The sequence below is a fragment of the Stegostoma tigrinum genome, chromosome 20, assembly GCF_030684315.1.
Source record: "Stegostoma tigrinum isolate sSteTig4 chromosome 20, sSteTig4.hap1, whole genome shotgun sequence".
NCBI classification, from domain to species: Eukaryota; Metazoa; Chordata; class Chondrichthyes; order Orectolobiformes; family Stegostomatidae; genus Stegostoma; species Stegostoma tigrinum.
Genome location: NC_081373.1, coordinates 2,282,745 through 2,299,689, shown reverse-complemented (window position 1 = coordinate 2,299,689; position 16,945 = coordinate 2,282,745). Strand labels below are relative to the sequence as shown.

Sequence of the window (16,945 nt, the reverse complement as noted above, 5' to 3'; positions counted from 1 at the left end):
CTCCTAACCCCACTCCCTCACCCTCCCACACCCCTAACCCCAACCCCTCACCCTCCCATACCCCTAACCCCACTCCTCAACCTCCCACACCCCTAACCCCACCCCCTCACCCTCCCATACCCCTAACCCCACCCCTCACCCTCCCATTCTCCTAACCCCACTCCCTCACCCTCCTATACTCCTAACCCCACCCCCTCAGCCTCCCACCCTCCCATGACCTCACCCTCCCACACCCCTTACCCACACCCCCTCACCCTCACCCTCCAACACCCCTTACCCCACCCCCTCACCCTCACCCTCCCACACCCCTTACCCCACCCCCTCACCATCCAACTCCCCTTACCCCACCCCCTCACCCTCACCCTCCCACACCCCTTACCCCACCCCCTCACCCTCCCACACCCCTAAACCCACCCCCTCACCCTCCGACACCCCTAACCCCACTCTCTCACCCTCCGACACCCCTAACCCCACTCCCTCACCCTCCCACACCCCTAACCCCACCCCCTCACCCTCCCATACCCCTAAACCCACTCCCTCACCCTCCCATACCCCTAACCCCACTCCCTCACCCTCCCATACTCCTAACCCCACTCCCTCATCCTCCTATACCCCTAACCCCACCCCCTCACCCTCCCACCCTCCCATGACCTCACCCTCCCACTCTCCTTGCCACACCCCCTCACCCTCACCTTCCCATACCTCCACTCTGTGGTGTTACTAGAAAAGGACAGGCTCTCCGTGTCATCATCAGCATCAGGTGAAACACCAAACCCCATGGGCAGCAGGGCTCTGTCAGGGAGAGAGGACAAGCTTCACCAATCCAACCCCCACCCTCCCACACGTCCACCCCCTCAACGTCACCCTCCCACACTGCTAACCCCACCCCCTCACCCACACACACCCCTACCTCCACCCCTCACCCTCCCACACCCCTACCCCCACACCCTCACCATCCCACAACCCCACCCCCTCACCCTCGCCCTCTCACACTTCCACCCCACCTCCTCAACCTCACCCTCCCACACCCCTATCCCTCACCCTCACCTTCCCACACCCCTAACCCAACCGCCACCCACACCACCACCTTCACCCCTCACCCTAACACTCCCACACCCCCACCCCCTCACCCTCACCCTCCCATACCCCAAACACCTCACCCTCCCACACGCTAACTCCACCCCCTCACCCATTTACCATAGCCATGGAAAGGGAAAGGATCAGTTACCAGGGGAAGATATTTAACTGAGGAAAAGGAAACTATGACACTATCAGACAGGAGTTGGCAAGTATAGATTGGGAGCAATTGTTCCACAGAAAGGGCACAGCAGACGTGTGGAGGCTGTTTAAGGAGCAGTTGTTGCGAGTGATGTAGAGGTGATAATGGGAACTGCAGATGCTGGAGAACCCAAGATAACAAAGTGTGAAGCTGGATGAACACAGCAGGCCCAGCAGCATCTCAGGAGCACAAAAGCTGACGTTTCGGGCCTAGACCCTACATCAGAGAGGGGGTTGGGGGGGGGTGTGAGTGATGTATAAATTTGTTCCTCTGAGACAGGTAAGAAGGGGTAAGATTAAGGAGCCTTGGATGACGGGTACAGAGGTGCTTCTTATCAAAAAGAAAAAGGCAGCGTACGTAAGGTGGAGCAAGAAATGGTCTAGCGGAGCTTTAGAGGATTACAGGCTTGCTCGGAAGGAGCTCAAAAGTGGACTGAGCCAGGCGGCGGCATGAAAAAGGCTTAACAGGAAGGATTGGGAGAACCCGAAGGCATTTTACTCATACGTGGGGAATAAAAGAATGATCAGGGAGAAGGTAGGGCCAATCAGGTATAGCGTAGGGAACTTGTGCGTGGAGTCTGAGCAGATAGGGGAAGCTCTAAATGAGTTTTTTGCTTCGGTGTTCACTAAGGAAAGGGACCTTGTTGTGAATGAGAATTTTGAGGAGCAGGAAAACAGGCTTGAACAGATCAAGATTGAGGAAGTTGATGTGCTGGAAATTTTGGCAAACATTAAGATTGTTAAGTCCCCAGGGCCAGACCGGATTTATCCGAGGTTGCTCCGGGAAGCGAGAAAGGAGATTGCTAAGCCGCTGGCGAAGATCTTTGCTCCCTCACTCTCCATGGGAGTTGTACCGAAAGATTGGAGGGAGGCAAATGTTGTTCCTCTTTTCAAGAAAGGGAATAGGGAAATCCCTGGAAATTACAGACCAGTCAGTCTTACGTCTGTGGTCAGCAAGGTTTTGGAAAGAATTCTGAGGGATAGGATTTATGACTATTTGGAAAAGCATAGCATGATTAAAGGGAGTCAGCATGGCTTTGTGAGGGGCAGGTCATGCCTTACAAATCTTATTGAGTTCTTTGAGGAAGTCACGAGACAGGTTGACGAGGGTCGAGCAGTGGATGTGGTGTACATGGACTTCAGCAAGGCATTTGATAAGGTTCCCCACAGCAGGCTCATTCACAAAGTCAGGAGGTATGGGATACAGGGTGATTTGGCTGTCTGGATTCAGAATTGGTTGGCTGACAGGAGGCAGAGTGGTTGTAGATGGTAAGTATTCTGCCTGGAGGTCAGTGCTGAGTGGTGTCCCGCAGGGCTCTGTTCTCGGGCCTCTGCTCTTTGTAGTTTTTATAAATGACTTGGATGAGGAGGTTGAGGGGTGGGTTAGTATGTTTGCTGATGACACAAAGGTTGGAGGTGCTGTTGATAGTATCGAGGGCTATTGCAGGCTTCAGCGAGACGTTGACAGAATGCAGAGCTGGGCTGAGAAATGGCAGATGGAGTTCAACCTGGATAAATGCGAGGTGATGCATTTTGGAAGGTGGAACTTAAATGCTGAATATAGGATTAAAGGCAGGATTCTCGGCAGTGTGGAGGAACAGTGGGATCTTGGTGTTCAAGTGCATAGCTCCCTCAAAGTTGCCACCCAAGTGGATAAGGTTGTTAAGAAAGCACATGGTGTTTTGGCTTTCATTAACAGGGGGATCGAGTTTAAGAGCAGCGAGGTTATGCTGCAGCTCTACAAAACCCTGGTGAGACCACACTTGGAATATTGTGTCCAGTTCAGGTCGCCCTATTATAGGAAAGATGTGGAGGCTTTGGAGAGGGTGCAAAGGAGGTTTACCAGGATGCTGCCTGGACTGGAGGGCTTGTCTTACGAGGAGAGGTTGACTGACCTTGGGCTTTTCTCGCTGGAGAGAAGGAGGGAGAGAGGTGACCTGATTGAGGTGTACAAAGTAATGAGAGGCATGGATAGAGTCGATAGCCAGAGACTTTTCCCCAGGGCAGGATTGACTGCCACGAGGGGTCATAGTTTTAAGGTGTTAGGAGGAAGGTATAAAGGAGACGTCAGAGGGAGGCTCTTCACCCAGAGAGTTGTGAGCGCATTGAATAGTTTACCAGTGGTAGTCGTGGAAGCGGAGTCATTCGTGACATTTAAGCGACTACTGGACATGCACATGGACAGCAGTGAATTGAGGGGAATGTAGTTTAGGTTATTTTATTTTTGGATTAGGATTATTCCACGGCACAAGATCGTGGGCCGAAGGGCCTGTACTGTGCTGTACTTTTCTATGTTCTATGTTCTTACACACCCACACCCCTCACCCTCCCACACCCCACCCTCACACCCTCACCCTCACCCTCCCACACCCCTAACCCTCAACCTCACCTTCACCCTCCCACACCCCTAACCCTCATCCTCACCCTCCCACACCCCTAACCCTCAACCTCCCACACCCCCACCCCCTCACCCTCACCCTCCACACTCCCACCCCCACCCCTCACCCTCACCGTCCCACACCCCTACCCCAACCCCCACCCTCCTACACCCACCCCCTCACCCTCAGCTGCCCACACCTCCACCCCCACCCTTCACCCTCCCACACCCCTAACTCTCACCTCCCACACCCCCACCCCCTCACCGTCACCCTCGACAGTCCCAACCCCACCCCTCACCCTCCCACCCCCACCCCTCACCCTCACCCTCCCACACCCCTACCCCAATCCCCACCCTCCTACACCCACCCCCTCACCCTCACCCGCCCACACCCCTACCCCCACTCCTCACCCTCCCACACGCCCTCACCCATACCCTCACCCACCCCACGCTTCCCCCTCCCATAACCCTTAACCCTCATTCTCACCCTCCCACACCCCTAACCCTCACTGTCACCTCGCACACCCCCACCCCCTCACCCTCATCCTCCACACTCCCACCCCCACCCCTCACCGTCCCAGCCCCCACCCCTCACCATCACCCTCCCACACCCCTACGCCAATCCCCACCCTCCCACACCCACCCCCTCACCCTCACCCACCCACACCCCTACCCCCACTCCTCACCCTCCCACACCCTCACGCCCTCACCCATACCGTCCCCCACCCCCACCCCACCTTTCACCCTCCCATACCCCAACTTCCTCTCACCTTCTGGCTTCCACCCTCCTCCCCCCTCACTGCCACCTCTGCCTCTGACCACCCACGTTCCTGCCCCTCTGCCTGCCCCACCCCCACATTGCTCTCCCTCGCCCCCAGCCTCCTCAGGCCCTCATCTCCATTCTGGTGACATCAGTGTTGCACACGGAACTTGCTGTGACCCCTGAGGGCCAGTTGGCATTGTGGGAGCCATTCTGGAATTCTCACTAACAGCCTGACTTGGGACTGTAACCTGGGACTCGTGTTCACATCAAAATACTTTGGGAACAGCTGCCGGAGATTGAGAAATACACAGTCCCAGGTGAAAACAGAGTCAGTGGGCTCCATATTGCTCATAGATCGTAGAATCCCTACAGTGTGGAAACAGGACCTTCAGCCCAACAAGTCCACACCATCCCTCTGAGCATCCCACCCAGATTCATTCCCCTACAACCCACCTAATCTACACTTCCATCAACACGGTGGGCAATTTTTTGTGGCCAATCTACCCTAACCTGCACATTTTTGGATTGTCTGACTTTTGGACATTTTTGTTGTCTGAATGCTAACTGCCTTGGACTGCCCTCAATTCCCTGGAGCAGTTTAAATTGAAAAGCAAATGTAAGGCTCCGGGGTAGGTTATAAGCAATGACACATTCCTGACTTTCTGTAAAATTACCCAAAAGTCAAGAGAATGAAGGCTGCACTTTCTTAACAAGGGTCAGGGTCAGGATCAGGGTGAGGGTTAAGGTTAGAGTCAGGGTCAGGGTCAGGGTTAAGGTTAGGGTCAGGGTCAGGGTCAGGGTTACGGTCAGGGTCAGGGTTAGGGTCAGGGTTAAGGTTAGGGTTAGGGTCAGGGTCAGGGTCAGGGTGAACAAGGGAGAAGGTGACTTCAACAAAACCATTTTGAAAATCTACTGGCTCCATTGTGTCAACTCTGCCATTAACATCCTCAAGGAACTCTATCAGGTTTGTCAGATATGAGTTTTCCTCAAAAGTCCATCAAAAAGGGATAGGAGTAAGCTATTCTGCCCTTCAAACCTGCTCCACCATTCAATAGGATCACGGCTGATCATAAATATACATTTTGACTCTGTCCAATCAGACAATTAAGTTTCTAAATGTCCAGTAATCACATGCTTTATAATGGATTCGAGTACTTTCCATCCTGCTGTTCTGCAAACTGCAGTTATTACATTTACAAAAGAAGGAATTTGGTTACACTGAGCCCTGTTTACACACTGAAGAGAAGTATCATGCTGGAAATCTTCCTGATTGAAGGTAGATCCAATTGGGAACAAGGGCAGGGGTTGTGTGGGGCTTGCAGGGTCAATTGGAGGATCAGGTACCCTCTGATACTAGAATAGCAACAGCTATGGGCTTTGCAGAGTATTGGCAGGGACCAGTGTGATGACAAGGCTTGTGACTGCTGCACCATTGCTAAATTAGCACTCTGTGATCCTCCCTGGTGAATGACAGGCCCACCTGGCAGGCATTCTATGAAGAAAAGAAATATGTACAATACCAGTGTACCGAGAGGTCAACTTGAAAATACACTAGACCATTATTACCATGTGGTTAATTCTTCAAATGGTCAAACCATCGACACAGTCAGAGCGATGTGTGTTCCTTCTTATCACACCGTCGAAAATAATTTAAACATCCCACTGGGCCAGTGATGAAATGTAGAATATGAAGTTAATGAGTTTGACTTTGGACTGTCCTCGTTGATGTAGAAATTCACTTCATGTTTTCAGACTGTTCTTATACGTTTGTTAACTCATCCAGCTGTTTTCGGCGAGCCTTCCATACAAGAGTTTGATTGAACACTTTTGAAAACATGTGTTTGGACTGGGTGCAGGCAGGACAGGGAAGAGGATTCAGCCCCAGGTGGAAGGATGAAGGCAGCCATTTTGTAATCATGTGACTGGCTGAAGCCTCTGACAATTGTGATTCTGCAGAGTTTGAGCTCAGTATGTCACTAATGGCTCAGCTGAGTTTTGTTGGCACCATTGGCCAATGATAATGGTCTTCAGTCTTCAAAACCTTTCCTAATGTACAATCTAGTTGCTGGTACAACTTGGGAATGGCTTCAGTTGAGAAAGGTACCGTTGTGAGCCCCTGTATGAGCAAGGGTCACAGACACAGTGTCTGAGAGCCCACTGTGATCCTGAGCAGCTCAGCTGCCACATTCTAATGCAAAAGGAAGGGCCCATTGATGTCTTCTTCCTGGAGTCCAGCTCGTTCACTATTTCTGTGAATTGGTCCCAGGAAAGTTATGTGGTAGTATGATTCTAACCTGGACCTCATTTCCAACACCCAGAAACCGAGCAATAAAAGATCATTAGTAAAACATGAAGTGCCTTGAAGGTGCACAGTACATTACTGCATTGGTGAAGGGGAAGATGGAAAAGAGGAGAATGCACATTAGGACCCTCCTGACCAGAAGGTGTCAACACCACCCAGTATGTCCATTTCAGACCTTCCAGCTGGACCTCTCCTTGAAGTGGTGGCTCAGAGATTGGTCCAGGAGTCAATGGCAGAGATTCCGAACCATTTTTCACCAGAGGCACAGCATTCCCAGTCAAAGTGAGGGGGAATCTCAGAACTTGGCTTTTCCATATCCTGTTACTTTGGGGCAGCTCCACTGGGATTGGTCACAACAACCCAACAACATGCAGCAGGAAAATAATAAAATGTGAGGCTGGATGAACACAGCAGGCCAAGCAGCATCTCAGGAGCACAAAAGCTGACGTTTCGGGCCTAGACCCTTCATCAGAGAGGGGGATGGGGGGAGGGAACTGGAATAAATAGGGAGAGAGGGGGAGGCGGACCGAAGATGGAGAGTAAAGAAGATAGGTGGAGAGGGTGTAGGTGGGGAGGTAGGGAGGGGATAGGTCAGTCCAGGGAAGACGGACAGGTCAAGGAGGTGGGATGAGGTTAGTAGGTAGCTGGGGGTGCGGCTTGGGGTGGGAGGAAGGGATGGGTGAGAGGAAGAACCGGTTAGGGAGGCAGAGACAGGTTGGACTGGTTTTGGGATGCAGTGGGTGGAGGGGAAGAGCTGGGCTGGTTTAGGGATGCAGTAGGGGAAGGGGAGATTTTGAAACTGGTGAAGTCCACATTGATACCATATGGCTGCAGGGTTCCCAGGCGGAATATGAGTTGCTGTTCCTGCAACCTTCGGGTGGCATCATTGTGGCACTGCAGGAGGCCCATGATGGACATGTCATCAAGAGAATGGGAGGGGGAGTGGAAATGGTTTGCGACTGGGAGGTGCAGTTGTTTGTTGCGAACTGAGCGGAGGTGTTCTGCAAAGCGGTCCCCAAGCCTCCGCTTGGTTTCCCCAATGTAGAGGAAGCCGCACCGGGCACAGTGGATGCAGTATACCACATTGGCAGATGTGCAGGTGAACCTCTGCTTAATGTGGAATGTCATCTTGGGGCCTGGGATGGGGGTGAGGGAGGAGGTGTGGGGACAAGTGTAGCATTTCCTGCGGTTGCAGGGGAAGGTGCCGGGTGTGGTGGGGTTGGAGGGCAGTGTGGAGCGAACAAGGGAGTCACGGAGAGAGTGGTGTCTCCGGAAAGCAGACAGGGGAGGGGATGGAAAAATGTCTTGGGTGGTGGGGTCGGATTGTAAATGGCGGAAGTGTCGGAGGATAATGCGTTGTATCCGGAGGTTGGTAGGGTGGTGTGTGAGAACGAGGGGGATCCTCTTGGGGCGGTTGTGGCGGGGGCGGGGTGTGAGGGATGTGTCGCGGGAAATGCGGGAGACGCGTTCAAGGCCGTTCTCAATCACCGTGGGGGGAAAGTTGCGGTCCTTAAAGAACTTGGACATCTGGGATGTGCGGGAGTGGAATGTCTTATCGTGGGAGCAGATGCGGCGGAGGCGGAGGAATTGGGAATAGGGGATGGAATTTTTGCAGGAGGGTGGGTGGGAGGAGGTGTATTCTAGGTAGCTGTGGGAGTCGGTGGGCTTGAAATGGACATCAGTTACAAGCTGGTTGCCTGAGATGGAGACTGAGAGGTCCAGGAAGGTGAGGGATGTGCTGGAGATGGCCCAGGTGAACTGAAGGTTGGGGTGGAAGGTGTTGGTGAAGTGGATGAGACTAAGGGGGTGGCCATGGGCACCCGCATGGGCCCCAGCTATGCCTGCCTCTTTGTAGGTTACGTGGAACAGCCCCTCTTCCGCACCTACACAGGCCCCAAACCCCACCTCTTCCTCCGGTACATTGATGACTGTATCGGCGCCGCCTCTTGCTCCCCAGAGGAGCTCGAACAGTTCATCCACTTCACCAACACCTTCCACCCCAACCTTCAGTTCACCTGGGCCATCTCCAGCACATCCCTCACCTTCCTGGACCTCTCAGTCTCCATCTCAGGCAACCAGCTTGTAACTGATGGCCATTTCAAGCCCACCGACTCCCACAGCTACCTAGAATACACCTCCTCCCACCCACCCTCCTGCAAAAATTCCATCCCCTATTCCCAATTCCTCCGCCTCCGCCGCATCTGCTCCCACGATAAGACATTCCACTCCCGCACATCCCAGATGTCCAAGTTCTTTAAGGACCGCAACTTTCCCCCCACGGTGATTGAGAACGGCCTTGACCGCGTCTCCCGCATTTCCCGCGACACATCCCTCACACCCCGCCCCCGCCACAACCGCCCCAAGAGGATCCCCCTCGTTCTCACACACCACCCTACCAACCTCCGGATACAACGCATTATCCTCCGACACTTCCGCCATTTACAATCCGACCCCACCACCCAAGACATTTTTTCATCCCCTCCCCTGTCTGCTTTCCGGAGAGACCACTCTCTCCGTGACTCCCTTGTTCGCTCCACACTGCCCTCCAACCCCACCACACCCGGCACCTTCCCCTGCAACCGCAGGAAATGCTACACTTGTCCCCACACCTCCTCCCTCACCCCCATCCCAGGCCCCAAGATGACATTCCACATTAAGCAGAGGTTCACCTGCACATCTGCCAATGTGGTATACTGCATCCACTGTGCCCGGTGCGGCTTCCTCTACATTGGGGAAACCAAGCGGAGGCTTGGGGACCGCTTTGCAGAACACCTCCGCTCAGTTCGCAACAAACAACTGCACCTCCCAGTCGCAAACCATTTCCACTCCCCCTCCCATTCTCTTGATGACATGTTCATCATGGGCCTCCTGCACTGCCACAATGATGCCACCCGAAGGTTGCAGGAACAGCAACTCATATTCCGCCTGGGAACCCTGCAGCCATATGGTATCAATGTGGACTTCACCAGTTTCAAAATCTCCCCTTCCCCTACTGCATCCCTAAACCAGCCCAGTTCATCCCCTCCCCCCACTGCACCACACAACCAGCCCAGCTCTTCCCCCCCACCCACTGCATCCCAAAACCAGTCCAACCTGTCTCTGCCTCCCTAACCGGTTCTTCCTCTCACCCATCCCTTCCTCCCACCCCAAGCCGCACCCCCAGCTACCTACTAACCTCATCCCACCTCCTTGACCTGTCCGTCTTCCCTGGACTGACCTATCCCCTCCCTACCTCCCCACCTACACCCTCTCCACCTATCTTCTTTACTCTCCATCTTCGGTCCGCCTCCCCCTCTCTCCCTATTTATTCCAGTTCCCTCCCCCCATCCCCCTCTCTGATGAAGGGTCTAGGCCCGAAACGTCAGCTTTTGTGCTCCTGAGATGCTGCTGTGTTCATCCAGCCTCACATTTTATTATCTTGGAATCTCCAGCATCTGCAGTTCCCATTATCTCTGATAACATGCAACAGGAATGTGAGTGTAATCTATTCCCCGTCCAAGTAGTAAAACAGAAAGAGAAAGCCATTAGCTTCCTCGGAGAGAGGTAACGGCGTGGAACGCCCTGCCTGCCAATGTAGTGAACTCAGCCACATTAGGGGCATTTAAACAGTCCTTGGATAAGCATATGGATAATGATGGGATAGTGTAGGGGGAGGGGCTTAGATTTGTTCACAGGTCAGCGCAACATTGAGGGCCGAAGGGCCTGTTCTGCGCTGTCTTGTTCTATGTTCCTCAGAGATGTCTGAGTCTCACCTCATGTCTGAGATGGTATTCAGTGCATTCTGTGGTCACACAAGGCTCATCACCTGCATGAGCAACAAAAGGATTTCATTCCCTGAGAGTCCAGTTTGACAGTGATACTGGCTGCCTCATTCTGAGCACTGATGCTGAGGTGAGCTGTCCAGAGTGTTACTATAATGTAGTAACTATAATGCATGGGCCCTAGCTATGCCTGCCTCCTTGTAGGTTATGTGGAACAACTCCTCTTTCGCACCTACACTGGCCCTAAACGCCATCTCTTCCTCTGTTACAGTGATGACTGTATCGGCGCTGTCTCGTGCTCCCACAAGGAGCTCGAACAGTTCATTCATGTTACCAACACCTTCCACCCCAACCTCAAGTTCAACTGGACCATCTCTAATACCTCTCTTTCCTTCCTGGACCTCTTCTTCTCCATCTTGGGCAACCACCGAGAAGCCAATATCCATTTCAAGTCCACCGACTCCCACAGCTACCTAGAATACACCTCCTCCCACCCACCTTCCTGCAAAATTGCCTTCCCCTATTCCCAATTCCTCTGCCTCAGCCACATCTGCTCCCAGGATGAGGCATTCCACTCCCTACATCTCAGATGTCCTTGTATTTCAAGGACCGCAAATTCCCCCCTCAGTGGTCGAGAATGCCCTCGACTGTGTCTCCTGTATTTCCCGCACCTCGTCCCTCACAGCCCCACACCTGCAATAACAACCAAAACAGAATCCCCCTCATCCTCATGTACCACCCCACCAACCTCCGGATACAATGCATCATCCTCTGACACTTCCGCCATCTGCAATCCGACCCCACCACCAAAGACATTTTTCCCTCCCCACCCTTATCTGCTTTCCAGAGAGACCACTCTCCATGACTCCCTTGTCTGCTCCACGCCCCCCTCCAAGCCTCCACACCCGGCACCTTCCCCTGCAACCGCAGAAAGTGCTACACTTACCCCCACACCTCCTCCCTCACCCCTATCCCAGGCCCCAAGATGACTTTCCACATCAAACAGATGTTCACCTGCACATCTGCCAATGTGGTACACTGCATCCACTGCACCCGTTGTGGCTTCTTCTACATTGGAGAAACCAAGCAGAGGCTTGCGGGCTGCTTTGCAGAACACCTCCGCTCGGTTCGCAATAAACAACTGCACCTCCCAGTCGCGAACCATTTCAACGCCCCCTCCCATTCTTTAGATGACATGTCCATCCTGGGCCTCCTGCAGTGCCACAATGATGCCACCTGAAAGTTGCAGGAACAGCAACTCATATTCCGCTTGGGAACCCTGCAGCCCAATGGTATCAATGTGGATTTCACAAGCTTCAAAATCTCCCCTTCCCCCACTGCATCCCAAAACCAGGCCAGCTCATCCCTGCCTCCCTAACCTGTCATTCCTCCCACCTATCCCCTCCTCCCACCTCAAGTCCCACCCACATCTCCTACCTACCAAACTCATCCTTCCCCCTTGACCTGTCCATCCTCACCGGACTGACCTATCTCCTCCCTACCTCCTCACCTACACTCACCTTTACTGGCTCCATCCCCGCCCCTTTGACCAGTCTGTCTCCTCTCCACCTATCTTCTCCTCTATCTATCTTCTACCCGCCTCCCCCTCTCTCCATGTTTATTTCTGAACACCCTTCCCCTCCCCCATATCTGAAGAAGGGTCTGGGCCCAAAACATTGGCTTTCCTGCTCCTCTGATGCTGCTTGGCCTACTGTGTTCATCCAGCTTCACACCTTGTTATCTCGGAATGTAGCTGTAGCTCTCTTGCTGTCTCCAATACCTCCCCTTGACTTTCTCACCGCGTGCTGCTCCTGCAACCAGCCCAGTATCCATCTGCCAGAACTGCTCCATGTAGAGGGACGGTCTACTGGTATTATCAATGGACTGTTAATCCAGCAACCCACATCACATTCTCAGGACCTGTGTTCATATTCTACCACAGCACCTGGTGAAATTTGAATTCAGTAAAATATGTAGAATTAAGAGTCTGATGATGATCATGAATTGCATTCTGAGGCAGGGTCACCAGACCTGAAATGTTAACTCTGATTTCTCTTCACAGATGCTGCCAGATCTGCTGACCTTTTCCAGAAACACTGCTTTTGTTCATGCATCCATTGCCGATTGTTGGAAGAACCCATCAGGTTCACTAATGTCCTTTAGGGAGGGAAACTGCCATCCTGTCCTGCTCTGGCCTACATGTGACTCCAGACCCACAGCAACGTGGTTGACTCTTAACTGCCCTCTGGCCAATTAGGGATAGACAATAAATGCTTCCTGGACAGTGACGCCCTCATCCCGTGAATGAACAAAGAATAAAATCTCCCAGATAGACTCAGCAGGCCCCACGGAGTCCTTAGAGAGCTGACATGATTTCAGTTATGGGAGTACGGTCTCCTGAACTGTCCCAGCATAAATATGATTGAGTTAATCACATCAAGAACAGGAATGGAGTAAAACAAAGCTAGGATGTTGCAGAGTTTAATGTTGCTTTTGTTATTGAAATGAAAAGACTTGTGACAGTTTAGTATGCAATCTTTGAAAATTGCTGGATGTATCCTGATTCTGCATTTTAATTTGTCCAAAAATTTCTTGAGGCATTGGGAAATTTCCAATGGAATTTATTCAGAGGCTATCAGGTTGGAACAGGATATGTCTGCATTTCACTAACAGTGTAAGCAGTAAGTTACCGAGGAATCCAGAGAGTTCTGTCTAAACCATTCATGGCCTTTGTGTAATCCTACACAATGGCATTTGGTTTTAAATTAGCCTCTTCTAAGGGAAAGTGCTGTACCCTTAACAAGGGTCCTAGAGCAGTTGCAGAGAGCCAATTTACCCTTCAGGTCAGATTATCCTTGACTGCTTCATTAATGACATTCTGAAATGTGGGTGTTCACTCATGATTACACTGTTTTCCATGATCCTCAGAGACTGAAATGGTCCCTGGTCACACACAAGACCGGGAAAAGTGGCAGGTGTTACGCATGTTACAAGCGTTGTAGCAAGCACTCACTATTACCAGCGAGAGACAATCTAACCACTTCCCCATAGCCATCACCCAAAACCCCTCGACCACAAAAGTCTTGGGCCAGCAGAGAGAATAAACCGAAACATTGAAATACTGTAGTTTCAAGAACATGCATATTTTGTGCTGAGTAACTCACCTTCTGATGTGCCAAATCCTGGAAGCAGGGCACCGGTTAGGAGTGTGATGGAATACTCCCCACTTGCCTGGATGGGTGCAGCTCCAGCCACAATACAGGAGCTTGACACCATCCAGGACAAAGCAACCGCTCGAGTGGCACTGCGTTAATTAATGTGAACGTGGCGAAGGTTATGCAACAGGTCAATAGGGCAGGACAGGGGAAGGTGCTTCCACTGTGTGTGTTGGGAAGAGCACCAGAGCTCCCAAACAAATCTATTGAATTTGCAGTAGGCTGTCTTTTACCCCTGGAGTGATCTCAGTATGGAACAGACTCCCACAAGGAGTTAATTGGTACGTTTAATATGTACAAGAGGGAGAAAGGAAAGAAAGATTACCATGTAACGTTGATCTAAATTCTATGTAACTACAGTCTCCCTTTGGTGTACCGTGGCTCCACATTCAAAAACAACCAAGAGAATGAAATATATTTTAAAATCCTATAAGGCCTACCAAAGAGAAATTTTGTTCAGCTTGAGTTGCATCAAAACTCTTTGAAAGTCTGGGCCCAACCACTTCTCAAGATCAACAAGGGCCATTTCCATAAGGGCTCTAAGACCTTTAATTTACAGGATATCCCACGATAATTGATAAAGAAGAAGATGATTAATGTCTGATGTAGGCATTTCACATGTGAAATTGTTAGTCTGATTTAGAACATTACATTGTAGCTGAACCTACTGTTGCCTAAATGAGCATGCCCATGTGCCTGTAAACTTCACCCTCTGTGATAAATTGGTTTGACAGTGTTCTCCTTAAAAGGGGAGAGTTTTACAAGGTTTTTGATTGATGAGACACGTTGTGGTGCACGGCAGGATTCAGCTCCAAGACGCTGCTCTGTAGTCTAAGGATGGGCTGTCTTTGTTTCTTTGTCGCTAATAGAATTGCCTTTTGATTGCAGTTCTGTGAAGAGCTTGGATAAGAATCCTTTCCCCATCAACACCCATTTGAGTGGAGGCACTCCTAACCCTATCCTGCCATCTGCTGCCAGTGTCCAGCTCGCTCAACTCCAGGCTCAGCTTACTCTGCAGCGGCTCAAATTCGCTCAGTCGGCTGTGAACAGTAACACCACTGCTGCCACTGTACTGAGCCAGGTCCTCAACAAAGTTGCTATGTCCCAGCCACTGTTTAACACGTTAAGGTCCCCATCGCTGATCAATGCAACACACGGACAAGCTGGAGCCCCACAGCTTGGGCCTGGTATTTCAGGCCCCACGATGCCACCTCATGGACTATCTTACCCATCACAAACTCCAGGATTACCCCCTTTGGTGGCAGGAAGCATCAACCAAGGCGGAAACTTACAGCCTCAAAGTGTAGGCCCAATCGGACTGAATCCTTTTGCAGGAATAGTCTCACAGCCATCCGCACATCCAGCAGCTGTTATAAATCTGAATAAGACTGTCTCCTCACATCCTCCTGGTGGCTTTTCCGAATATACTGGGGATTTCTCCAATAAAACAATGCACGACGAGGCTCTCTGCACACAGGGATTTCATCAGTTTGGCTTCACTGGGGATCTGGCCAATGTACTTTCTGCTAATCTTGCCTCAGGGAATCCGGTTAAAGGACAGCACTCTGTTTTGAACCAGCCGCACTCTGGTTTCCAACAAGATTTCCAGGCTTCTCAAGGACAGCCCATGTGCAGGATGCAGGCTCCAAGTTATTCAGGAGAAATGAACACTTGCAGCTACCCACAGAAACCTGAGGGCCCTCATCAAATCAACCCAACGGGCAATTCCCAGAATCTGGGAACATGGGTACCCGATCAGTGGCAGACTGCTTCACAATTCTTAAAACCCAACAGGCCTGAGTTTACAGCCCAGTCACCAAGTCTGTGGTCAACAAAAAGTCAACAGTTGCAGATGAGAAATGACCTGTATAACCCAGAGGAGCCAACGTCTGAAGGAAAGATCAATATTGGATGCCCATCTCCTTTTGACAGGTTCAACCAGAGCAATCAGAATTTTGCAGGCGCCCAGTTCAATCAAAGCGACAAGCAACTGCACAGCACCTTCCACCTTCAGGTCCCAGAAAGACACATCCAGCCTTATGAACTGAATGATTTCCATGGCTTAGTGCCCACGCAGCTGCCCCACATCTGCTCAATATGTGACAAGAAAATCTTTAACCTAAAGGTGGGTTTTTATTTAGCAAGGCTTTAGCAAACGTTGTTACTCGTGTTGGAGATGGGCCTGAAAATTCCGCGGGTGGTACAGCTTTAACAAGAGCACCTCTTATTCCTGGTGGGATCTTCTTATGATCTTGAATCTGTTTAGAATGTGAGCCACTGAAGTGTGATCTACTTCTGAGTAGTGTCCATTTACAAATATATAAAAGACCCTTCTTCTTTAACTCAGTGATGTAAAAGTTTATGGAAATATATTTTAGTCCATAAAGATTATCAAGCACAAGGAGGAATGCTTGAATACTCTTAATCAAGCACTGATGCAATTCTGCTATCCTTTTGATAATATTCTATCTCTTTCTCAGCAATATAGAGACAACAAATGTTTAAAATTTCACTTACACCTGGAGGAATCCAAGTAATGAACTAGAGTTTCTGACGTGGTGAGAAAAACTTGTGGAGAGTGGTATTTAACTGTCTACTAAAGCCATCATAAATTTACATTGCAGTCTATTAATCTATTATCATTCCCAATTTCCATCGAAATAAGATTCAGAAAAGAACCAGCAAAGGGAATCAAGTAAGTTGTTTATGCTCAAAAACCTGGCACAGCAAGTCAAGACTTGCACAATTACGAATAAGAAGAGATATGAGGTTAAACCTGAGAAGATCTTTAAATCAAATCACTGATGTGGTTTGAAATAAATGTTGTGTTTCTGAAATGGACAGGAGAAAATAGAAACATGGGATTGATTTAGACAAAAGAAGGGCGGATGGTCAGATTTATTTCATGTTTCCAAAACTAAATACATAACCGATATATTTGTTAATGTTTTTATCGTTTGTTCCAGCACAAAATCTATTTTAATATTCATCACAATTGGTCAGAAAAATAATGATATCATAGCTTTACCTCAGACCTCCAACTGACCATAAAATTAATGATGTGATTTTCCTGAATGGCCACAGTAAATTTACCCGATAAATTATAAGTTACCAAAGAAGCCTGGCTTTGTGTGGCTGGTGGTTTTCTTATTGGTTTTCTGTTGTCACAGAAATTTTTTGATCACTGTTTGAAATATTGCCAACCTTCAGGGGTTTTGCATCTGGAGTATTCACAGGCAAGTAAAAAAT

The 16,945-nt window shown here is 50.5% G+C and overlaps 1 protein-coding gene across 2 annotated transcripts in view; it reads left to right on the top strand.

Annotated features, from left to right (window-relative positions):
- rbm20 (RNA binding motif protein 20) overlaps positions 1 to 16,945 on the top strand; it is a 242,159-nt gene that overhangs the window by 148,579 nt on the left and 76,635 nt on the right. For both annotated transcript variants that reach the window (XM_059652899.1, XM_059652898.1), the window contains exon 2: positions 14,585 to 15,821. In XM_059652899.1, coding sequence (XP_059508882.1) covers positions 14,585 to 15,821 — 1,237 coding nt within the window. The remainder of the gene's footprint in view (positions 1 to 14,584; positions 15,822 to 16,945) is intronic.